General features: G+C 50.1%; 1 protein-coding gene across 4 annotated transcripts; it reads left to right on the top strand.

Moving 5' to 3' along the window:
* Nucleotides 1–10: 10 nt before the first annotated feature.
* SLA2 (Src like adaptor 2) lies at nucleotides 11–24,650 on the top strand. 4 transcript variants are annotated; one of them, XM_007193175.3, is made up of 9 exons: nucleotides 11–294; nucleotides 2,639–2,853; nucleotides 5,477–5,610; nucleotides 9,925–10,024; nucleotides 10,413–10,499; nucleotides 12,237–12,340; nucleotides 22,730–22,879; nucleotides 23,639–23,771; nucleotides 24,176–24,650. In XM_007193175.3, the coding sequence occupies exons 3-9, from the start codon at nucleotides 5,520–5,522 to the stop codon at nucleotides 24,339–24,341; spliced, it is 831 nt and encodes a 276-aa protein (XP_007193237.1). In that variant the 5' UTR covers nucleotides 11–294; nucleotides 2,639–2,853; nucleotides 5,477–5,519; the 3' UTR covers nucleotides 24,342–24,650. The 4 variants fall into 4 exon arrangements, with proteins under 4 accessions (XP_007193237.1, XP_007193238.1, XP_007193236.1 ...); XM_007193176.3 differs by having other exon boundaries at nucleotides 2,424–2,853; XM_007193174.3 differs by having other exon boundaries at nucleotides 2,349–2,853.
* Nucleotides 24,651–25,338: the final 688 nt, after the last annotated feature.

The following is a 25,338-nucleotide window of genomic DNA, read 5'->3' as shown; positions in this document are numbered from 1 at the left end:
ACCAGCAAGCCAGCTGGGATTGAACCCTGAGTCCATCTGACATGCTTATATTCCTCTCAAACCGAAAACCTGACCATGAGAAGCCTGACCGTGAGGTGATGCGGGAGAAGCCGATATTTTGGAAAGGCATTCTGCATCTCAGCTCTGCCCTCTGTGTGCAGTTGCCACGTCCCACCCCTCGTGTAGTAATCTGCAGCCACCTGCCAGGGCTCCTCCAACAGACCAGACTGTATTTCGCCAGAAGGGGCTGTCTTCACACCCACCAAGGATAATTTCAGGAGGCAGCCGTCTCAGGTCAGTTTTGAATGGTCCAGGGTCTGCGGCTACCAGTACATCGAGGTTGCTGTGCCTGTGGCAGGTACTTGTAAAATGACTCGACCCTGCCCATCCTGGTAGAGGACAGGAAACGAATGCATGTGGGCCGATGCAGGTGACCGTGCTGAGGTCCTTGCAAAACAGGCAAAGTTCCGGAGCTGGAGGTGGTCTCATGGGCACAGTTGCTCTACGAACCCACCTTGCTCCGGCTGCCTTGGCTACACATTGGCATAGATGGTTGCCTGTTTCCCACCTTGGCTGTGTGCCTGGAGTCGGGCCCCAACTGGCTGGTCCTTACCACACTCATCCTCTTCTCATTTTCATTTCCTTTCTTCCTATTCAGTATATTCCAAAAAAAAAAAGTTGGGGTGCCTGCTTTGTGAGAGGCAAGGAAGTGGCCAGGTAGATGCTACCTACCCAAGATGATTGTGTGAAGCTTTTCCGTATAAATTGTCTCACCCAGTTCTCATGGCAACTCTGCAAAGTGGCAGTGTATTTTACAGACAAAGAACAGCTGAGGAAAGTTAAGTGATTTGGCCAAGGACACCTAGCTAGAAAAAGTTCCCAGTTCTTTCAAAATTGATGCATTTTCATATGACTACAGGCCGAGCCCTTACACCTTCCTGAATGTTCCTCCTACTGAGCCAGTAAGGTAGACCCTATTCCAGTTTTGTGGATGAGAAAACAGGCCCAGAGGTAACCAATTTACAAATGGTCAAAAAACTCACAAAGCAGCAGATCTAGGCTTTAAACTCTTAATTCTCAGGTGCCTCCCTGAGTGGAACGGGAGAGGATATGGTGGGATCTTTTTGAGACCATAGATGGTCATTCCCTACTTCCTTCCTCGTTCATGGGCCTCTCCTTAAGGCCAGTCCAAAAGTCTGCCTGTCAGATGAAAAGATGGACATCGCGGTGGTGTGGAGGCAAGAGCAGGAGGGTGGGCCTGTGATCAGTTCCCTCCCAGCAACAGGCCACATCCTTGAGTGGCCGTCACGCACCCTAACATCCTGGTTAGAACCTCCACTCTGGCTCCCTCAGCTCTCCACGCCAGGTGCCGCAGGAGTTAAATCTCAAACCAGCCTTCCCCGGGAGAAAGGGAGAACCTGAGCCCAGGTGTGCTCGAGGCCCCAGAAAAGGCTGCATTGTCTGTGAAATAGCGGTTTTGTGTTAAAAGCATCTGTCTCCAGGATTGCTAAGCCCCTAATGGGGAGGCAGTGAATGGGTGGTTATTTAGATACTAATGAGCTGAGATTTTTACTAATTTAAATTCAAAAAAAATTCTTTTTTTATTTGGCCATGCCACATGGCTTGTGGGATCTCAGTTCCCCAACCAGGGATGGAACCCGGGCCCCCAGTAGTGGAAGCGTGGAGTCCTAACTACTAGACCGCCAGGGAATTCCCTAAATTTAAATTTTAATGACTGATTTAAACATACCAATCAAAGGGAGTTCTTTCAGAGATCCTTTATCCTAGCCGAGTGGTTCTTAAGTTTAGCGTGTGCATCAGAATCACCTGGAAGGCTTGTGAAAACAGGTTGCTGGCCCCCTACCATGGAGTTTCTGATTGGGTAGATCAGAGATGGGGCCTGAGAACTGGCATGTCTAACAAATTTCCAGATGATGCTGAGGCTGCTGGCCTAGGGACCACACTTGGAGAACCGCTGTCCAGGTCCTGCTCCGCAAAGTGCGGTTCCCAAACCAGCAACATGGGTATCGCCTGGGAGTTGTTAGCAATGCAGAATCTCGAACCCCACTGAACCAGAATCTGCTGTTTAACCGGATCCCCAGGGGATTCCTATACACATTAAAGGTTGGGACACTCCAAGGCAGTGCTTCCCATACTTGCTAGTCAAAGGAATCTCTTGGAGTGTTTAAGATTCAAATTTTTGGGCTGCTCCTCTGGTGACTTGGATTCAGAAGATGTGGGGGGATCTCAGGAATCTGATACTAACAAGCCCCTCAGGTGATTATTATGACCAGGTAAGCATGGGAAACTCCTGCTCATTTAGCTTGGTTCTGTGTTCCTTGGACCAGGCCAAGCCACAAAGCCAGAGAGAAACCTCTCCCTCCAGGATCATGACGAGGCAGCTGCTTCTCCCCCATAAACAGGAACTTGGGGAAGGTGGCTCCTCGATGGTCTGTGATGCCGTCAGAGGAAACGGGTGGTTGTGAGAACCACAGAGCCTGCAGATGTGAGCTGGGAGCCCCAAGGACCCTGTGACAGAGCTCGAAGAGCCCTGGGCCTGCTTCCTGGCCTGCCTGTGCTTGGGAGGGCCAGCCAGTTGGAGGTCTCTAAGGAGCATGGGGCTCCTGTCTCATCCCAGGGGTACAGACTGCTGACCACAGGCAGATGCCAAGCTCCCCAAAGCAATATCGAGAGCCTCCCCCTGAAGACTCCCAGGCTGAGAGGGTCCCGGGTGACCTAGGACTAAGGACATTGGCAGACTTCCAGAAGGGGCCCCCCAAAGCCCTAACCTCTTCAGCTAAAGCATGCGTCTTAGCCGAGCCCCTGCCTCAAGCCTCTGATGACAGGAAAACAGTAAGTATGCTTGTTTTTTGTTTTCCGATGGCCTTGGGACTGTGAGGAAGGATGGTCCCCTCAAGACTGGGAGTGACCTTTATGGTTGGGACAGAGCGTCAGTGGATAAGAGGAGTCTAGATTATAACCTCTGAAGACACGTTCAGCTCTAGAGTCTACAATTCTTCTTAAAAGGGTGATCTTTCTCAGTGGAAAGGGAGGGAGGTCTCCCTTTAGCTCAATCCAAATTTATCACTTACGCCGCCACTGAGAAATTATCTGCAGAAAATTATCTTCAGAAAAACACAACAGACGCGGATTGTAGATCCAGCTCTGCACTAACCGGCTACGAACAGTGAGCACGAGGTTGCTCTCCCTAGGCCCTGGGCCTTGTTTTGAATGGCATTCAAACCCTGCCGACCTCTCAAAGGGTCAAGTGCTGTGGTCAAAACACCAAATGTTCCATGTGCTGACCTCGGCTGCCTTTAACTCTTTGCTTCCGCCCAAGCCTGGGTCCCCTAGAAAGTGCCTACCTAACATGCAGTAAGTTGTTCAAATACTTAGACAATTAGGATTAGATTCTTAAAAGTTTGGGCCAGTACCATCTCCCCCTCCTAGGTCTGCCCACCCACAGTCTTCATTTTGCCCCCAGAAGGCCTCCTGACGTTGCCGAGACCAGGTGAAGGGAGCTGGCAGAGTGCTGGGGGCTCTGCCGGCCTGAGTGCAGGGTTCTCCTGCCTCTCGGGCCCAGCCCCCAGCACCACCTGCAGCGGGGAGAAGTCTCTGGGTTCACTGTGGTTGGTGACTGTCTTGCTGAAGGAGGGGAAAGGAGACTAACCTTTACTGAGCACACACTCCGTGCCAGGCCCCTCAGCTTCTCACAACCCCGTGGAGTCAGTATTATCCCAGATTAACCAGTGAGACTCAGAGAAGTTACACGCTTTGCTTGAGGTCACACAGCTCGAGCTTGGTTGGTCTGAATCACTCGTGCTCCTCAGGAATGATCTCTCCCAGGGATTTTCTGGACCCATGTCTGCATAGTTAAGCACAGAGCATGTGCCCCATACCCTAGGGGAAAGGACTATTGAAAACCTGGCCTGAAGGGATGCGCTGGCATTGAGGGAAGCAGAGACCCCAGGAGGCAGCAGCGCCATCTCGGGCTGCCAAGGCTTCGGGATCCCAAAGTCGGAGCAGGAAGTGGCTGCCAGGAGCCATTCCCTAATGGTGGGCCTGTTTTGTGTTAAAGAGCTCTCCTGTCCCATGAATACGGAACTCCCCCGGGAGGCAGGAGCAAACATGCTGTCATCCGCGTGTGGATGGCACGAGACTACAGATAGCTGTTCCATTCTCCAGGGCCAGATCCTTGCTCCTCAGACAGGAAGGCCCGTGAGGCCATGGGAGTCACTCCGCCATCATGACGGACACCCATCCTCACCCAGGTGTGGGAAAAGGCTCAAAGGCAAGGACGGAGCCGGCTATGTCCCTAAACTGGTATAATTATGCGTTGTCTCTAACTAAGAGACTGAAAACCGTCCGAAAGAATGAAACCACCTCCCTACAACATTTTAATACGTATAGTGTTTAAAAAAATCGGCATTACCCTGGAAACCTGGGAATTTAAATTATTCTAAGGATAAGACACCTGTCCAAAGAGCTAATAATCACTTCGTCCATTTAGATAATGTGTATCAGGTGCCTTCTGTGGGTGAAAATGCTGAGGAAATGGGCAGAGAGGTCCTTGTTCTCAACAAGCTGTAGAATAATGGCTGATTAAACAAGCACCCCAGTACATGAATAATTAAAACTTGGGAAAAGCACAACAGGCAGCCCTGAGAGGTAGCAAAGGGAAGGTCCCCAGGAATGGCCTCTGGGGAAGTGACACTCAGAGCGTGAAAAAGGAAAAGCAGGCCCTGACCTGGCTCTTCACGTGCATTATCTCTCAGACCCGTATGGTGGGTATCGTTATCCCCATTTTTCAGATGGGGAAATGGAAGCAAAGAGAGGGAAGTGGTTCGACAACCAATCCTGTAAAGGCTTGCAAGTCATCACTGTGTCATACAGTCTCCCGGGCCTCTTACTTTGCCCTGTGACCCCAGTAACAGTGTGCTCGGTGTCACCTTAGCGTGTGAGACGTGCCAGCCAGCTCCCAAGCCCCCTCAGATCCCCCTTGCCCACCTAGCCGTGGGTCCTGGTGTGCCTAGAGTGAACTCTGTCCTGTCATTGGCCCCTTCCACCCAGTGGCAGAATGTGATCCCAGGTCAGGCAATGATTCTGAGTAGCCATAGGAATGATCATTAGGGCTGGGGGATTCGGGGAAAGCTTCCTGGGGAAGGGTGGGATCCAGACAGGCCCGAAGTGGAAAAAGGGCCTTCCAGTAATGGGATGGGGCTTCACACACGCAAAGGCCCAGAAACAAAGAATGGAGCACGGCTACAGCGTAGAAGAGATGGGAGGCAAAGAAAACAGCGTCCGGTTTGCAGAAAGCCCTAACAGTCTGGTGGAGGGGCTGGAACCTGGTCCTGATGGGAGGGATCTCATTTGCCTGTGTCAGCAAGGAGGTCAGCAGGGCTGAGCTGGGGAGGGAGGGTGTCTGGGCACCAGGCTGGGAACCACAGCTCTGTCCCCATCACAGCATCTCTTTCAGATTTCTCTTGGTGATGCACTTCTGAGTGTTCTGCTGAGGAACGATGGGAAGTCAGCCCAGCAGGGGGAAAGCCCTTCCAAGCCCAAGCCTGAGCCCCTGTGTGCAAGGCCAGGGTCCTGAGCCCATGCAAGCAGGTAGGCCGAGGGCCCCGGGGCAGACAGGCCCTTCCTGAGCAGCCACTCCAGCCTCAAGTATCAACGAGGACCTGCTGTATACCAGGCCCTCCCCATGAACCACACAGCCAGGGTCCCTGCTCTTAGGAAGCTTACATATTAGTGGTCAGAACATTAAACCAGACAAACTAGAAAATGTGAGAGTGACCAGAACTAACCAGGAGGGTGTGATGGTCCCCCAGGCATCTCCCATGGCTTCCCTCCTAAACCAGTTTATCCAGAGCCTGAGCTGCAACCCTAAGACCAACCCACATCCATAGCTCTCCAAAGCTGCACCGTCCATTATGATAGCCGCTAGCCTTATGTAGCTATTTCAATTTAAACTGAAATTAATTAAAATAAAATAAAACTAAATATTCAGCTCCTCAGTAACACCAGCCATATTGTAAGTGCTCTCCAGCCATATGAAACTAGTGGCTACCTTATTGGGCAATACAATTACAGAACATTTCCATTATCACAGAAAGTCCTACTGGACAGAAATGCTTTTATCCTGAGAGGTGCTATGAAATACTTGACGCAAAATAGAGCTATGATGATTGGAAAAAATGAGTTCATGCAATGCATGGGCTGAACCTGTAATTGTGGTTTTCTGAGGCAATCCTGACTAAAAAATGCCAGTTTTTTTTTTTTTTAAAGTATTTGTTTATTTATTTATTTATGGCTGTGTTGGGTCTTCATTTCTGTGCGAGGGCCCTCTCCAGTTGCGGCAAGCGGGGGCCACTCTTCATCGCAGTGCGCGGGCCTCTCACCATCGCGGCCTCTCTTGTTGCGGAGCACAGGCTCCAGACGCGCAGGCTCAGTAATTGTGGCCCATGGGCCCAGTTGCTCCTCGGCACGTGGGATCCTCCCAGACCAGGGCTCGAACCCGGGTCCCCTGCATTGGCAGGCAGACTCCCAACCACTGCGCCACCAGGGAAGCCCAAAAATGCCAGTTTTTAGGACTATTAGACAATCAAAGTATCCTGCAGTATCTAGTACTTTGATGTCAGAGCTACAGCCCCAGTTTGTTTCTTGTTCCCTAAAACAGCCCACAAATCCTTTCTCAAATCACTTTCTGATTTGGGGTTTTGATAATGTATTTGTCAGGGTTCCCCAGAGAGACAGAACCAGTAGACTGTGTGTGTAAGAGAGAATTTATTTTAAGAAATTGGCTCACGCAGCTGTGGGGTGGCCAGTCTGAAGTCTGCAGGGCAGGCCAGAGGGCTGGAGACCCAGGGAAGAGCTGATGCTGCAGAATTCCAGAGTGGAGTCTGGAGGCAGGATTCTCCCTTCCTCAAGGACCTCAGTCTTTTTCTCTTAAAATCTTCAACTGACTGGATAAGGCCCACTCACATTGTGAAGGGTAATCTGCTTTATTCAAAGTCTACTGATTTCAATGTTAATCTCATCTCAAAAATAGTGTCACAACAACATCTAGACTGGTGTTTGACCAAATATCTGGGTACTGTGGGCTAGCCACGTTGACACATAAAATCAGCCATCAGAGATAACAGGATTACTCTAAACCAAGCAGCACTTTTAGGAGGAAGGACACAGACACACAGTTAAACAGAAGTAGAAGACTGCAGAGCCACACTGGATATCTGTGTTTGGCAGGCTCTGCCCCAAACTGAAAAGTCCTCTGCAACGGCTGGGGCTTCCTTTCTGCTCCTCAGCCCCCATCCCCAATATCCACCTTTCTTTTTCTTAAATACTTTCATTTTTTATTAATTTTTTTTTTCTTTTTGGGCACGCTGCACAGCACGCGGGATCTTAGTTCCCCGACCAGGGATAGAACCCGCGCCCCCGCGTTGGAAGCGCGGAGTCTTAACTGCTGGATGGCCAGGGAAGCCCCAAAGTCCTCCTCCTCTCTTTAACAGCAGCCTCCCCTAGTCCCCATGGTCATCGATGGGCACCCTGGACCCTGTAGACTCCTGCTGGGGAGGCAGTTGCCTCCTTCTAGCCACGCAGTGTGCACCGAGAGCCTGGGGCCCAGCAGGCCCTGCAGGAAGGGATCTGGAAACCACACAGGCCTCCACCTCATTTCCTCTGAATCTAGCCACAGGCAGCGGCCCCGAAGCTGCTCTGAGTCATGCCCAGGATGCTGAGGGGGTGACCCCCCGGCAGGTGCCCTGGGGCCCTCCTTGCCTGTGGAAACTGAGGGGCACTGTGTTCCCCTCTCTGTCAGGATCTCCAGGGGACGAATGGGCTTCTCTCAGTACTTCTACCCCTGGTCCCAGCAGGAGCATGGATTTTGGGCAACTCCTTTGTCCATCAGCCTTGCATCCATCCAAAATCTACCAAGGCTCTACCCCGTGCCAGGCCTTGTGCCAGGACCGGGGGACACAGTAGTGGACAAGACAGACACAGTCCCTGTGTTCAGGGACAGTCAAGCCTCAGACACAGGTGCTAAACCAATAATCAATTACAACTGTGTTAGACTTTGGTGACAGTGTTTTAAGGGACTCTGACCAAGAGTGTGTGCTGAGGGGCTCATCAGGGAAGGGACGTTTCATCCAAGGAGTGAAGGATGAAGGTGACTCAGCCACCGGAGGGGACCCATCAGGGGGACAGCATGTGCTGCTCAGTGGCTCCTGGGGTGCAAGGCCAGGGCTTCCAGGAGGGGGAGGGGCACTTCTGGCCATCTGGCTCTGTTCTTGTCAGAGGACACCCTCCCCAGACTTACTTGCACCGTGTATTCGGGCATCAGGCAGGCATTTCCCTGCACCGAGGGATGGCCAGGCCCTAGGTTCTGAGGAGCTCCAGTCTGGGGTCACCATGGGGGTCTCCATGTGTGTCTGGGAGGACATGTAGGAACTGGTCCATTTCTGGAATCACAGTCTCATTCTGCCCATGTCCCGGAGGCCCTCAGCACACGTAGCGTCCAGCTCTGTGTCTGCCCCACCCGTCCCCTGCGCCCTTGTCTGTCCTCTGCTCACCCTCGCTCACTTCCTGGGGCCCCAGCTCTGTCTGGAGGGCCTCACAGCGGCCTCTCAGGCTCTGAGGAGCACCTGTGAGGCACATAAACCTTCCTTGCTGACCTCACTGCTTCTCGCAGCTTCATGCAGAGACCCCTGCTGAGCTGGGATAGGAGGAAGAGAAGGGAGGGCGCCGGGGTGTGGGTGAAGGGCGCTCTGCAGCCCGTGTGTTTTCAGGACAAGTAGGCCTGGACAGGCATCAGGAGGTCTAGATGGTCGGGGCGGGCTGGTCCCTGAGTGGGGGGCGAGGGGATGAGCGTCCTGCGCTAAGGGAGCCGCTTGCCGCCTGCTGTCCAACCTCAAAATTGGGCCTCAAGGCCACCACGTGCTCAGGACCAGTCCTGGTGTGATGGGGTGGGGCGCGGCGGCTCGGTGTCCCGTCTCTGTGACTCCCTCTCTGAACGCCAGCCTCCCGGGGAGTCTGGGCCTTTCAGAGACGTGCTGCTGCTGTCCAGCCCAGTCCCCCCCACCCTGGGCCCGTGGGAGGACAGGGACGGGGTGATGTGGCAAAGGAGTTGCGCCCCCCTCCCCGGCAGACTGCCCCGTGGAGCCTCGGTTGCCTTGCTGTGTGATGGGGCTGAATGGAGATGACACATAGGGTACCCGTCAGGCCCTGACACAGAGCAGGTGCTCAGGAAGAGATGGCAGGTGTGTGACCAGGACACTTGACTGAGACACACATTCCTGCTGGGTGTCTGCTCTGGGCCAGGCCTGTCCCAGTGGGCCCTGGGGCTGCACCTCTTCTGAGGGGGCAGCACAGACCTACGCCTGTCGCTCTGGACAGAGGTCATGGGAGAGCCACTCTGCCCACATGCACGGCACTCCAGAGTTACAGAGCCCGTCCAGGTCAGTGATTTCCTGGGCCCCTCCAGGAGCCCTCCCCCTCCCATGGCCACCTCCCAGCCCCTCAAAGCTAATCCATCTGGTGGCCACCTCATCGGTGCCTTTCAGAAGCTGAGCTCAGAGATCCAGGCTGACACCTGCTTAGAGCTGTCAGCTTCAAGTTTGCTGAACAGTTTGCTGAGTTCCTTTATCAACATCTCCTGTGATGATCTGTATAAAAATGGGATTGTAGCCAGGAGCCCCACTCCTCTTGCCACACCAATCCTTTCCCCGAGGGGCCCCCAAGAGATGTCTGGGTACCCCCAGGGCTCTGCAGAGCCCTATGGAAAAGCATCAGATTCCAGGTTGCCATCCCGGGATCCCAGCAGACATGCTGCCCTAGGGTGCCCGTGGGAGGATTGATGGTGGGAGCCCAGCCTCCACTGGAACTCACGTCTGGCCAGAGGGTGACCATCTCTATCCCTCCATCCAGAGAGGAGCAAGGCCAAAGCTGTGGCCTTGGGCAGTTTCCCGGTAGGCGAGCAGGCAGAGCTGTCTCTGAGACTGGGGGAGCCACTGACCATCGTCTCTGAGTAAGTCCCTCTGAGGGCACTGGCTGGGGTGCTCTCTCCCCTCCCCCGATCCCTGAAGATGCATGAGTGGGAAGAGGGGCCCCTTCCAGGAGGAAAGAGCATGGACTTTTGTGCTGAGCTCACACAGCACTCTAATGGTGGGATTTTAGGCAGCTTGACACACCTGTAGGGAAAAGCAGTGGGTGGGCAGGGCCTTGCAGGGGGGCCCTGAATCAGGCCATTCATTGCCTAGGAGGTACCCAGACTGGCTGGTGCATGGAAACCTGGGAAACTCAGGTGGGATGGGTGGCCTCAGGACCTAACCTGGAGGGTCCTTGTGAATCCCGAATGAGCGGTGCCCAGGGCCTTGGCCCTCCTGAGAGGGGTCCCCTCGCCCTTCTCTCTCCAGGGATGGAGACTGGTGGACAGTGCTGTCGGACATCTCAGGCAGAGAGTACATCTTCCCCAGCAACCAAGTGGCCAAAATCTCCCATGGGTGAGTTCACACCCCCAGGCCCTGCCTCGGGGGAGCTTCCTGCTTTCTCCTCCCACAAGTGTAGTTCTTTACGCCCAGGCTTATGCTGAGCAAAGCTGGGGTCAGGGGAAAATCAGGCCCAGACCCTGCCCTCCAGAGGAGCTGAAGACTGACTCTCTCAGGTCAGCCTGTGAGACTTGGGAGCCCAGAGGAGAGGGCTCGGCAAGGCCTCGTGGAGGTGTGGCACCTGGGCTTTGGAGGGTGGCCGGGAATCTGGTGGTGGAGAATGCTGGAAGGGACTTGCAGGAGGTGCGGGCAGCCTGCATAAATGTCCCCAGAGAGCCTCCTCGGGCTGCCCTTCCAAGAGGCACTTCCTCAGGAGGGCTGGACTCGGGGACGCAGGGTCTCTCAAAAAGTGTGAGCCATCCCTTGCCCAGAGTAAGTGACAGACTGACTCCAGAGCAAATTCTATGTCGAGAGAGAAAGGCAGTGAATCACCTGGAGCCAGGGACATGTCACTGCGTCACTGTGTGTGCTGTGACAGGCACGCTTCAGTTCTGAGGAAAAGCACGGCTCCCACACTGGATGGCCTTCCTTTCTGAAGCTCGTGGTATGTCTGGCTCTGAGGAAAGCAACATAGGATCCTGAGACACGTGGACACCGCATAGAATCAGCTCGCGTCTCCCAGTGGCCTGGGCCTGCTGGGCAGGGTTTTGCCTCCACAGCCTGGCGTGAAGTTTAAACAGAGGAAACACCAACTACCCCTAAGAGTCCCCTTTCCTTGCCTCTGCTTCATTTATAGCCTCGATTTTCATAAGTTGTATGAATGATGTATTTTATTTACTAAGAAACTAGGCTCAGTTTGCTGCTGGCACCAAGAGAATCACAGCTTCTCTACTTTATTTACTTGGAATCAACTGAACCCTGACTCTGGCATTTCACAAAGTGACAGGGAGGCAACCATTTCCATCAAATTGGCTTCTGGAGGCTTTGCCTGGGACCCCCGGCCATAACTCTGGGGGCAGTAAGAAGCTGATGGACTGTTAGCCAGAAAATTCCTGCACGACTCCTTGAACTTTTCACTGCACTGAAGTCCTTCATGGACATACATAGGTGAGGGATTAAGTGAAGAGAGAAAAGGAAGGTGTGGGCTCAGAGTTATCAACAATCCCAGCATTGGAAGAGGCACGTATGGCGACTGATGGGCTACATGATTTTTTCCAAAATTTTAGAATGTCTTGAACATTCTAGTTCCGAACTTTCTACCCACAAATAAGCTCCAGTGGAAGTTAGATTTCAGTGATAATGCGTAAATGTTCACCTGCATACCTTTTGGCTACAAAGTTAAACTTTAAACTGTTGAAATAAAATATTTACTAAAATTAAAAAAAAAGAGAGAGGCAATTCTGGAGAGGTGAAGGCTTCGAAAGGTGAGTGGATGGTGTAGGGGCGCTGGGGGAACTGGGCAGTGATAGGAGAGGGTCTGGGATCACCTCACCTGCCCCCAGACCCTGGCCACTTGGGAATGAGCTCTTCAGTTAGAAAAGGCTGGGGCTGACCCCATGAGATGGTCCTGGCTCCAGGGGCCTCAGAGGACAAGGACAAAGCTGGGGGCCCTGAGAGACCTGAGGCCAGCTCTTCATGGGACATTTGGAAGTCTGAGGCCCACAGAGGGAGGAGAGGTTCCAGTAGAGTCTTGGGCCACCCACCCCCCAGGCTGACCCCCGACCCTCTCTCTGCTCATCTCCCCACCCCCAGGTGGTTATATGAGGGCCTGAGCCGGGAGAAAGCTGAGGAACTTCTGCTGCTGCCTGGGAACCCCGGAGGGGCCTTCCTCATCCGGGAGAGCCAGACCAGGAGAGGTGGGTAAGCTCAGCCTGCCATGGGCTTTTCCCTTGCATGCCAAGAGCCAGGTGTGATGTGACTTGGGGGTAGAGGTAGGAGGCCACATGTGGAGGGCTGGAGACCTGGCCTTGGAGTCGGGCAGTCCGGCTGACTGACCACATGTTGCTGCCGTGAGAGCCTATCAACAATGGGGCAATAACCTGCATTTCTAAAAGTGGTGTGAATTGCCCATGGGAGGGATCCAGCTCAGCCAACACTTTGGCAACCAGGACTTGTAACACAGTATAGTCGCAGGATTTCCCTGCCTTGACCAGCAATGATTTCTCCCTTCCCAAGACACAACATGATCCTGATCTCTTGACAAGGTCTCTGTGCTTTGGGTCACCAGCCAGTCGGAGCCAGAAAACCCACTAGGAGTCACCTCATGATCTTCCTCTCTGTGCTGTGCAGATGGGGAAACAGAGGCCCACAGAGGGATAGGGACATGTCACACTGCACATTCATATGGGACTTCTCCCACCCCAGGTACAAACAAAACACTAAGTTGAGTCTGTCTCTGATGCCCCTGCTTCTCGCCGAGCTGCCCTGAGTCCCTTACAGCAGGGACAGAGAGGGACGTTGAAGGAGTGGCAGTGCCCTCGTTTATGTTAGGCGCTTTAAATGCCTTCAAACAACCCTGTGGGGATTGTACTTCCAATGTCCCCATTTTACAGATGAGGAAATGGAGATTTTGGGGAAGAGAAACGATTTGCCTGGGGAGACACAGCTAATAAGTGCAGAACCGGGATTCAAACCCCACTGCGGTTCATCGCACTTCAGACACCTAAGAGAGGCCCACCTATGACAGTAATGGTAGCATTGCAAGCACAGGGGTGGACTAGGGAGAAGCTATTCAGGAGTGAGGACAGGCTGCCTGTGCTTCCCTTAACTGAACTCACTTTGATGCGTCGTCAGGGTCCTTTGCTCTCTACTCAGTCTCCCTCCTGGGGCCCCTTCCAGTGCGTCTTTGCCTCTCCTTCCCTTCCTTTGGGAGTCCCCTGGGTTGACCTCTCCCCAGCCCCTCCTACTATTTTCCAGGCAGCGCCAGCATCCCTCACATACACCCATAGGCAGGCCAGGGTGGGGGCTGGCTCAGGTGCAACAGCTACAAACAGGAAGCCATAGCGGTGCTGTTGGGGGCAGGGGCACTGTATACCCGGGCCCCAGTGAGCGTGAGAAGCCACAGGAAGTGCTCCGTGCTCAGCTGCCCCTCCCACACCCCTTCTCTGGCCTGGTTCAACCCCAAGAGCATAGTGACCGAAACTTATTGCCTCTCTGAGCCCCTTTTCTAAGAAGGCACATATACAAGAGGAACTGGTGGAGAAATAAAGGAGAAAGCAGATAAGAATCCATAGGAGCTTTTTTTTTTTCCTTCCAGTTTTATTGAGACATAATTGATATACAGCACTGCATAAGTTTAGGGTGTAAAGAATCCATAGGATCTTTAAGGATCCACAAAATTGCTGGGATTAAGGTTAGATTTGACTCTGAGGTTCCCCATAGCAACACCAAAAAGGGATAGATCAGAATGCAGCTCTCATTATCGAAAAAGGAAGAATTTGCCAATTCTGCAGGAAAGGCAACAGTTTCCCAGTACTGATTTCTAATCTCTCATCCTGGGCTTCCTTTTGGAGAGTGTTTGTTAAGCTGCAGGTTACAACCCATTTGTGGGCCAAGAAATCAGTTTGGTTCAGTGGTTATAGACCAGTGGGTCTCAAACCTGGGTGGGCATCAGAACACCTGGAGGGTTTGTTAAAACAAAGAACTGGTCCAGCCAGTTCTGATTTGGGTCTGGGGCCTGAGAATTTGCCTTTCCAACAAGTTTGCAGGTGGTGCTTGCTGCTGCTAGTCTGGGGACCACACTTTAAGAACCACTGATCTAGACCTTGGCTGTGTGTTGGAATCATCTGGGGGAGATTTATAAATTACTGACGGCTGCACCCCACCCCCAGAGTTTCTGATTTAATTGGTCAGGGGTGTGGCCTGGGCCCTGGAAGCTACAAGAGCCCCCCAGGTGATTCTGATGTGCAGCCGAGGTTGAAACCCATTGGTTTAGTGGATCTGGACTAGTGAGCGTTTAAAGTGAAATATAGCTGAAAACATTAGGATGCATCACTGGGGTTGGGGAAAATACTGCTTCACCAAACTTTTTGTTTTCAATAATTTTAAGTGTGTCCTGGGTCACTGTAAAATTTCATATGTGGTTTGTGGCCAAAAAAAGTTTGACACTAAAGCTGTTTGAGCCCGAGTGATGCCACAGGATGGTGGTTCTCAGACTTGAGTGTACAGGAATTGTCAGGGGAACGTCTTGCCAATGCACTCTTCGGCCCCGCCGCAGACCTGCCAAATCAGACTGTTGGGTACAGAGGTCAGAAATCTGCTTCCTTCACAAGCTCTCTGGATGGTTCTCATGTTCTTTTAAGTTTGAAAACACAGTTCCAATCTAGGGAACCCGAAGTTAAGTAATGAGAGACAATGTTTTTCATGTTTACATAATGCATCTTGTCATATATAATGGTAATTAACTGTTGACCAAGTGAGTGAGTGATATCAGGATCAGCTTTTCTTTGGCCCAAGATCCAGACGTACCTCTGGCAAGGGAATTCTGTAGGGGCTTTGAGCCTGTGAGTGGACCAAGGAGGAAGGCCTGGGGCCACTGAGCTCCCAAGAACACTACTCAAGAGTCTGGAGGGGGAGGGGAAGACCCCCCCATCTTCCCCAGAGTCCCTCTGGCATACCTGGTTGTGTTCTAGGCCTGGGGGGAGCCATGGCAGGGCCTAAGTCAGGCCGAAAACCTTGGTGTGTGAAGGGGCACAAAGAGTGTGTGGAGGTCCCAGGATTGCTCCAGAGGTCAGTGCCAGGGCCAGACCCCAAGAGTGTCACCCTCTTGCCTTCCTACTGTCCTACTATGTGTCTATACTGTGTTGAGCATTGCAAGAGAGACTGATGAGCAAGACACGCTTCCTGCCCCTGAGGGACTCACCTCTGTGATTCTGTCAGCCGAGAAACACTTAAAAGCATCTCCTCTGAGTCAGGCCTGCTAAGTTGTGATTCCTGCCCTCAGGCTTCAGACAGTCAAGGGTCCAAGGTGCAGCATCCTCGAGGCTATCAGCTTCTTAGAGGTCTCAGAAGTTCAGAGGGTCCTGCTAGATCTGCGTCCCCCAAACAGGTTTTAATGTGCTCCCTCACACCACTGTGGACCCCTCCCCTCCTCCCGGCATCATCATCAGAACACCTGGGAGAACATGGTTCCTGAGCCCACAGGTCACTGCAGGCCAGGGTGTGACACTGGCTAAGCCTGCTGGAGCTTTCTGGAATCCGGGACCTCATACTTTCCTTGCCTTTTTCCCAATGGGTCTCCCTCCAGGCCCTGCACCCAGCCATAGCTCCCACCATTCCTTCCCACAGCCTGCCTTCTGGCCCACTGCCCACCAGAACACTCCATGAATGAACACACCTTGTTCTTTCCACTGCTGCATCCTTGCACACGAGCCTCCCTCAGCCTGGAAAGCCCTCTCCTCCATTCCTCCACTTGGCCAACTCACACTGATCCTTCACAACCCATTGCAGTGTCATTTCCCCAGGTTATTTGTCACTCTTTGCTCTCAACTCCCACAGTATCCTGAAAAGACCTCTTCTGTAGCTGCAATAAACTTATTTCTTAAAACAAAGTCAGGGTATGTGGTCTAACAGCAGGGGAACTAAATACTTGAGATGAGGACCATAAAGGAAAATTCTGGCTGAGGGATGTGCTGAGGGACAGTACTTCTTTCCCCAGAGTATGAAGATCTGATTACCTGTGTCTGGGGCTAGCGCAGTGCCAGCTTGCAGCAAGTGTTCAACAGATGTTTACTGGATAAATGGATGAGTGAATGAGTGCATGTATGTACATTGAGGGGAGGAGAGAGGATGAAGAGCTGGGGTAGGGTAGACTGACCCGCAACACCATCTGTGCTCACAGCGGTAGGAGTGCAAATGGTGGCAAGGACTCCTCAAGTCTGCTTGTAATCATGGCCGTGTCCAGTGTTTATCACAGAGACTCAGTAATTCATTCAACAAATAAATATTGCATGGCAGCTCTGTGCCAGCCACTGTTCTAAGTGCTGGGGATTCAACAATATAAAAAGCACCAATAAAGAGGTTAAAAAAAAAGCAAAATCCCTGCCCACAATCTAGTTGGCAATGTGCATAGTGAACAAATAGTAATTAAGCAACTGATCATGGCAAGTGCCACAAAGAAACAATAAAGCAACAGTTAAGAGGAACAGAGTAAACAGGTGCATCCTCAGCAGGAGGCAGGTGTGCCTGGAGCAGATCCAAGGTCACCGGAAGTCAGGTCATGCAAGGCCTTTCCAGGGTGAGAGCTTCAGATTTATTTTAAATGTTGACAGGGAGGGTTCTAAGCAGGGGAGTGACATGATCTGATCCCTCTACGGTGCAAAGAGAGGATTTGGCAGGGGATGAGGCGGAAGTGGGAAGCCACATGGGAAGTTGTTGCAGGCTAAGAAGTGGTTAGATTCCGGATATGTTCTGAATGTAGCCAGTAGGGTTTTCTGTGGGGCTGGATGGGAGGTGAGGGAGAATGGAAGCTGCCAGGGATGATGCCGGGGTTAGGAGCTTAGTAATGAAGGAACTGTGCTGCTGTTTTCTGAGATGGGAAGATGGTGGGCAGATGAATTAGGACAATCCCTCGTGAGGCTCACCGTTGGTTATATGGTGGGGTGGGGTAGTGTTGAGGGACAGACGATGGGAGAATAGGACCTTTGGTGCTAGCACTTGTGTCTGGGCAAGCCTAGAGCTGGGGTTTCTCCCAGGCAGAGAAGGTGTTCTGGAGAGTTGTCTCAGTAGGAACTGAGTTGTAAAAGGAAGGCTGGCGGTTACACAGGTGCAAGAGTGTTCCATATAGAAGGAACAGCGTGAACAAAGAACCAGAGAACTGATAAGGAGCACTGGATGCTTGCTATGTGCCAGACGCTGCTAAATGCTTTACCTACTTTACCACCTGAATCTACTGAGGCAGGGACAATTATTACCCCCCTTTAGAGAGGAAGAAACAGATCTGAGAGGTCAAATAATGTGTCTTAGAGACACAGGTAGGGTTATAGGATGTAGGGGTGCTATAGTGTGTGACTCTGGGTGGGATATGAAACCAGGGAGTCTGAGTTTAAAAGACGTCCTGGAACTGGGAGGCAGCTGTAGATATCTGGACCGGCTGCAGCAGCAGTGAGAAGGAACAGCAGGACAGCAGGCACACAGGGCAGTCAGAGGTGGCCTTGGTAGGAGACCTGTCCCCACATGGGCTTGACAGAGCTTATTATCTCTGAGTCTACCAGTCAGATCCTCAGTGTAGCTGTGAGGATCCCTCCTGGTTCTAGTAACTGTAGTGACAGTGGCCAGGGTGGGGTGGCTGGAGAACCAGGCCCCATAGAGGGACTTGGTCACTTAGTTCAGCTGGTTGGTTGGCTTCCAGGGCCTAGTTTCAGTATCCTTTTCCCAACCACAGAGCTTTTTCAGGGCCACAGCACAGCTCCAGAAGAGATTCTTCTTAAAGGTATGGAGTCAAGGGGTCTCCAGAGTCAGGTAGAAAACAACGAAAAGGAAGCAAGGACCTTACTCCATACTTCTCAAAGTATATTGACTTTGTATCCTGTAGCCTTGCTAAATTCACTTATTAGTTCTCGTCTCTTTTTTGTAGGTTCCTTAGGATTTTCTACATCTATGATCACACATTATCTATAAATATAGTTTTACTACTTATTTTCCAATTCATATACCTTTTTTTTTTTTTTTCCTTGCCTTACTGCACTGGACCTCTAGTATAACAAGTAAAGTGGTAAGACCATTCTTGCTTTATTCTTAGAAGGAAAAATTCAGTCTTTCCCATTAAGTATGATGTTACTTATAGATTTTTCACAGATGCTCTATGTCAGGTTAAGAGGAAGTACCCTTCTGTGGTAGGCAGACTAGCCCCCCAGTGATGTCCAGGTCCTAATCCCTGAAACATGTGAATATGAATTACCTTACATTGCAAAAGAGAGTTCATAGACATGATTAAGGATTTTGAGATAGGGAGTTTATCGTGGATTATCCAGATGAGCCCAATGAAATCACAAGGGTCTTTACAAGATGGAGGCAAGAGGGTAAGAGTTTGAGAGACTGGAGGATGCTATGCTTCTGGCTTTGAAGATGGAGTAAGGGGCCATGAGCTAAGGAATGCAGGGGGCTTCTAGAAACTGAAAAGGCAAAGAAATAGACATTCTTCTAGAGCCTGCAGAAGAAGTACAGGCCTACTGATACCTTGATTTTAGTTTAGTGAAACCTGTTTTAGATTTACGACCCCCAGAATTGTAAGATAACACATTTTTTGTTGTTTTAAACCACTAAATATATGGTAATTTGTTATAGCAGCAATAGGAAATCATTACACCTTCTATTTGTAGTTTTATTTTTCTTTGTTTTTTAAAAATCATGATGGGTGTTGAATGTTATCAAATTATTTTTCTACATTCCTGCAGGTGATCATGCTTTGTCTCCTTTATTCTACTAATTTAGTGAGTTAACACTGACATTCAATTTTTAAATCAACTTGTATTCTTGGGATAAAGCCAATTTAGTCATAATGTATTATCCTTTTTATACATTGCTGGATTCAATTTGCTAACAGTGTGTTAAGGATTTTTGTGTCTACATATATGAGGTATATTGGTCTATCGTTTTCTCATAATGTTTTTGTCTTTTTTTTAGCAAGTTAATTGCTGGCCTCATAAAATGGGTGGGGAAATGTTATCTTCTCTATTTTCTTAAAGAGTTTGTATAAAATTGATACTATTTCTTCTCTAAATATTTGATAGAACTCACTAGTGAAGCCATCTAGACCCAGAGTCGTCTTTTCAGGAAGTTTTAAAATTATGAATTCAATTTCTGCAGTAGATATGGGTCTATTCAAATTTTCTATTTCTTGTGTCAGTTTTGGTAATTTGTGTCTTTTAAGGAATTTGTCCATTTCATCTAAGTTGTAGAATTTATCGGCATAAAGTTGTTCACAATATGCCCTTATCCTTTTAATGTGTGTAGGATCTATAGTGATGTCCCCTCTTAATTCCTGATGTTGGTAATTTCTGTGTGTTGTGTTTTTTTTTTTCTTTCATCAGTCTAGTTTGAGCTTTATCAATTTTATCAACCTTTTCAAAGAATCAGCATTTGATTTTTCTCCATTGTCTTCTATTTATTTCCTTCCACTTAAATTTATTCTTTTTCTAGCTTTTTAAAGTAGAAAATTTATTTTATGCCTTCTTTTCTTCAAGTGTAAGATTTAAAGTTAAAAATATACCTTTAAGTCCTGATTTAGCTGAGCTCACAAATTTTTATTATTTAGTTAAAAATATTTTCTAATTTTGCTTATGATTTCTTCTTTGATCCCTGGGTTATTTCCAAGCATCTGGGGATTTTCCATATGTCTTTTTGTTATTAATTCATAATTCTGTGCGGTCAGAAAACATACTTTTAATTATTTCAATCCTTTTAAATTTCTGTTTTTACGGCCCAGTCTATAGTCTGCCTTGAATATTCCATGTGCTCTTGTTGGGCCCAAAGTTTGTTAATTAAGTCAAATGGGCTGACTACATTGTTCAACTCTTCTATATCCCTGTTGATTTTCTATCCTATCAAGTACTAAGAGAGGAGTGTTGAAATCTCCAATTATAATTATGGACATCTATTTTTTCTGTTAATACTGTTGGCTTCTATATTTTGAATCTCTGTAACTGGGTGCATATAAATTCAGGATATCCTCTTATCTCTGGTAATACCCTTGGTCTTGAGTTCTACTTTTCTGATATTAATATAATCACTCCAGCTTTCCTATGATTAATGTGTGCATGATACATATTTTTTACTTTTAGCCTGTGTTTTAATATTCAAAGTGTGTTTATCATGTAGTTGGGTCTTGCTTTTTAAAATACAGTTTGAAAATCTCTGCCCTTTAATGGAGTATTTAGACCACTTCCTCAAAGTAAAAGCTTCCTAAAACTGAGCACTGCCTGTGGTTTGGGAAAGTCACTCCTGCATTTTGTTGGCATTCCACAGGGAAAGGTTAAGTGACAGGGTCACTGGCTCTTCCTCCAGGTTCTCTGTGCCAGTTTTCTCATCTGTAAAGTGGGGATAACTGTACCTACCTCACAGGGTGGTTATGAGAATTAGATGAGATAATCCATATAAAAAGTGCATAGTAAGCACTCAATAAATGAAAGCTACAGATAGCTTTAAATAATTAGATAGTAATAATAGGTTATTACTATTATTCCACTAAGCACCCTCTTCCCAATTGGCTTTGATGAAGTGTTAAGAAATGAATCCCACTTTACAGTTATAAAGAGCACTTGTATGCATCCCCATCTGCTGAAAACTACTGCTGGAGGCCTGATTTTATATAGTTATATAGTTATGATTTTATATAGTCTTTTCTCTCTATTTGTTTTTCAACCGTGTGCTTTTCCTCTTCTAGCCAGTTATCCTTTTTTTAAATTAAAATTTTCATTGAAACCTATCAAACTGTATACTTTAAACATATGTATTTTATTTTATATAAATTATACCTCAATAAAGTTGATTTTAAAAACTAAAACAGGGAGTTCCCTGGTGGCCTAGTGGTTAGGATTCTGGGCTTTCACTGCCGAGGCCCGGGTTCAATCCATGGTCTGGGAACTGAGATCCCGCAAGCCACACAGCACGGCCAAAAAAAAAAAAAACTAAAACAAAACTGGAAAAATTCTGTCACTTGCATCGGTGAATATAATATTCATGTATAGGTTTAAGACTAATAACAGGGACTTCCCTGGTGGTCCAAGTGGTTAAGACTCTGTGCTTTCACTGCAGGGAGTGTGGGTTTGATCCCTGGTTGGGGAACTAAGATCCCAAATGCAGTGTGGCGCAGCCAAAAAAAAAAAGACTAATAATAAAACCAACATCCATATGCCCACTTACCAGCTTAAGAAATTGTGCAACAGTCCCTTTGAAGACCTTTGCCTGCTTCACTGTGTTAATCAGTTACTTTTTTTTTTCTTTATTTTTGGCTGTGTTGGGTCTTCGTTTCTGTACGAGGGCTTTTCTCTAGTTGCGGCAAGTGGGGGCCACTCTTCATTGTGGTGCGCGGGCCTCTCACTATCGCGGCCTCTCTTGTTGCGGAGCACAGGCTCCAGACGCGCAGGCTCAGTAGTTGTGGCTCACGGGCCTAGTTGCTCCGCGGCATGTGGGATCTTCCCAGACCAGGGCTCGAACCCGTGTCCCCTGCATTGGCAGGCAGATTCTCAACCACTGCGCCACCAGGGAAGCCCAATCAGTTACTTTTCTTCATAGTTTTTTCTTTTCCTGGCTGTGCCAGGTCTTAGTTGAGGCAGGTGGGTTCCTTAGTTGCGGCAGGTGGGCTCCTTAGTTGCAGCTCACCAGCTCCTTTTAGTTGCGGCACACGTGCTCCTTAGCTGTGGCATGCAAACTCTTAGTTGTGGCATGCACGTGGGATCTAGTCCCCTGACCGGGGACTGAACCCGCTTCCCCCGCATTGGGAGGTGGATTCTTAACCATTGTGCCACCAGGGAAGTCCCTTCTTCATAGATTTGCCATACGTGCATCCCTATGCAGTAGTCTTGGCTGCCTCTGAACTTTATTTAAATAGAATCATACTGAACGTATGCTTCTGTGACTTGCTGTTTCTGCTCATTATTTTAAACATTTATCTACGCTTATGTGTGTAGTGGTTATTAACTTTTATGCTGAATAGTGTTACATTCTAGAATCTACCATTGTCTTGAGTCCATATGGGCCATTTGCAGTTTTGGGCTTTTCGGAACAATGCTGCTATGAATATTTTTGTTCATGTATTTGCAAGGCATCATGCTGGGATGGAACAGCTGGGTTGTGAGCTATGAGCGTGTTCAACTCGACTAGTTAATGCCAACTGTTTCCAAAGTGGCTTATACTAATTTATCTTTCCACCAGCAGGGTAAGAGTTCCTCTTTCTCCACATCCTTGCTGACATCTACTGACACATCTTCACATCCTAACAACACTTCTGCCCACTTGAGTCTTTATAATAACAGCCAACACTTAATGCTCACTTAAACTGTGGCAGGCCCTGTTCTGAGCGCTGTGTGCGTGACCTTGTTTCACCCTCACGAGAGCCCTAGCTATGATAAGTGTGTTGTCATTTATGAGCCAGAGAGCAAGTCTTTGTCCCTCCCTTCCCCCTTCCCTCGTCTGGGCCCAGTGCCCACTCTCTGTGGCCATTTCATGTCTTCCTTCTTCCATCCTGGGCTGGGCCGGGCTGGGTCCCAGCAGGGCCTTAGTCCCACCCCGGACCCTTTCCTCCTCAGGCTGTTACTCCCTGTCGGTCCGCCTCAGCCGCCCTGCATCCTGGGACCGGATCAGGCACTACAGGATCCAACACCTTGACAATGGCTGGCTGTACATCTCACCACGCCTCACCTTCCCCTCACTCCAGGCCCTGGTGGACCATTACTCTGGTACGGCCATCCCCTACCTCCATGAGAGCAGACTGGGATGTGGGTCTGTGGGGAAGTTAGTCATACCCTCGGACACTTTGCCTGCTGGAGAATATCTAGGCAAAAGTGGGACCTCCCCTCTCTCCATGCCAGTCCCTATGCCAAGAAACACAGCCCGGGAGCCCGAAGTTCATCTCGTGCCAGCAGAGCCACGGAGGTGTCCCGTGTTAGTGCAGGCCAGTGCCTCACCCACCACTGTGGTTCTGAGTCAAAGTCCCCAATGGCTGGCACAGTTCTCCGCACAGGAACTAGGCCCAGAGCTGTTGCTATTGTGGAATTCAGTTGATTCTCAGCATTTTCTGGTGCCTGTTCTGTAACAGGCACTGCAGCCACTACAGCAGAGTGTCAGAGAAGCAGAGAGGAAAGACTACTACTGGGAAAACTGATCGGGGGATTTCAGGACAGTCATTCCACGCAGCAGATACTGACAGAACAAGTAGAGACTGATCACCCCTTAGCTTTCTTCTTTCCAAAGCGCTTTTCTAACCAGAAACTGGGGCTCAAAGAGGTCCATCAACTTACCCGAAATCACACGGTAAATTAAGTCTCCCGAAACCTAGCCCAGAATGACCTTTGACTGCATGTCAGCTTCCAGATTACAGCTTGGGGCTCATGCTCCCACCTGCCAAGTGTGGAAAGCTGTCAGGGTGAGGGTGGAGTTGTCGGGGAGGAAGGCAGGGCTGGAGTCAGCCATGTCAAGGGTCTAAGTCTCTTCCTCAGAGCTGGCGGATGACATCTGCTGCCTACTCAAGGAGCCCTGTGCCCTGCGGAGGGCCGGCCCACTCCCTGGCAAGTCCATACCTCTACCTGTGACTGTGCAGAGGACACCACTCAATTGGAAAGAGCTGGACAGGTGAGAAGCCCCTGGAACGTGAAGGCAGAACAAAGGAGAGTTAGAAGGACCCACCCCTGGGAACCCAGAATGGGCTTGTCGCCTTCAGGGACACCTGGGAGCCAATAAGCGTTGACTGAACTCAGGCCAGCCCAGGCTCAGCAGGTCTGCTGGGGGGACTAACAGGGAGGCCAAAGTGGGCATGGATATGGGGCATGCCTGGGCACCAAGGTGGCCAGGATGGAAGGTCAGACAAGATGGGATACAACAGAGAGCACCAGTCCTGAGTGAAGTCAAGGGGAGTTTGATCTGACAGGGAACAGGAACCACTGTGAGTTTTTCAGCAGGTTTGAGAACGGAACCGTGTGGTAGGTGAAGGGAGGAGGGTGAGGCCCTCTAATGCAACTCTTTCCCCCTCTCCACAGCTCGCTCCTGTTCTCCGAAGCATCTGCCACAGGGGAGGAGTCCCCCCTCAGTGAGGGGCTCCGGGAGGCCCTTAGCTCCTACATCAGGCTGACTGATGACATCTCCTTGGACGATGCCAAGGCCCAAAGCAGAGGCCGAAAGGGGAACCAAGGCTGCAGCACCTAGAACCCCAACTCAGCTCAGCGTGACTGAGCACCCCAGAGGCAAAGGCTGTGCAGAGTGAGGGGAGGGCTGGGACACAGAGGCACAGCCAGAGTCCCACCTCTATCCTCTGTTCCTTCCTCTCTCAGCCCTAAGAGGTCACCTAACCTCCTCCCAGTGCCATGACCCGACCTACAGCCTCTAGTTCAAGTAAAGACCAGTTAAGAACAGGGCCAGGACTCCAGAGAGACTAGATATCCTCGGTGTGACCCAGCCAGTTCCCGAGTTTGGGAGTCCCAGTACCACCTTCCTCCCTCTGCCTGTCGAGTCTCATTCTACATCCCCACAACCACTCCCACAAAGCAGAGAACGCCCACTAGCGTCAAGGAGAAAAAAATAATCATTTAACAGAAACTGACCAGTCTCACTCAGAATGGCAGCACACCTCAGAAGGTAGAACTATGGCCTAGAAGGGACAGGAAGGCAGAGGGAATGGGTGGCTTAAACGACAGCAGAACCTGGGCTGTCCAGCTTCCACCTGACCACCACGGCGAAGAGCAGGACCTCTGACAGTCCAGGTCCTCCACGTCCCCATGAAGCCCCTTCTCTGGACAGTCCTAGCTCTCAGATCTTTCATTTTGTGGCTCATCAATTGAACCTGGCTAAGCTTTCTCGGCTACAACAGCCTTGCCGTCTTGTAGCCAAATGCAAAAGACACCATCGGAGCCTAGCACGCTGCAGTGAGCTCAGTCCTGTCCCTCAGTGCCGAGCAGGAGCGTCAGGGCATCGGAAGGTGGTAAGCCCTCCGTCCACAAAGTCAAGGCCACAGCCTACACCAACTCCAGCCCTTGATTTCCCTGCTGCACATTAAGGGAAAGAAGCCTGGATAGAGCTGTTAAGGGAGCAGGGAGAGGAGGAAGGGGGAAGGGGGAAGAGGGAAGGGGATGGGAGGGCACCACCTCTATTGCTCCTATTGGGTTCTAAGGCTAGAGGTGAGGTGGGAAAGGCTTTACCAGGTATC

This window comes from Balaenoptera acutorostrata, chromosome 15 (assembly GCF_949987535.1).
Source record: "Balaenoptera acutorostrata chromosome 15, mBalAcu1.1, whole genome shotgun sequence".
Lineage (NCBI taxonomy): Eukaryota > Metazoa > Chordata > Mammalia > Artiodactyla > Balaenopteridae > Balaenoptera > Balaenoptera acutorostrata.
The sequence above is the reverse complement of the archived record's forward strand: the minus strand, read 5'-3'. Positions and strand labels throughout refer to the sequence as shown.

Bases quoted from the DNA above. Each gene is read 5' to 3' on its own strand.
- SLA2 (XM_007193177.3), top strand. From the start codon at position 5,520: ATGGGAAGTCAGCCCAGCAGGGGGAAAGCCCTTCCAAGCCCAAGCCTG. The intron at 10,500-12,236 runs GTGAGTTCACAC...CCCCACCCCCAG, and splicing joins GTGGCCAAAATCTCCCATGG to GTGGTTATATGAGGGCCTGA. The intron at 22,880-23,638 runs GTACGGCCATCC...TCTCTTCCTCAG, and splicing joins CCTGGTGGACCATTACTCTG to AGCTGGCGGATGACATCTGC.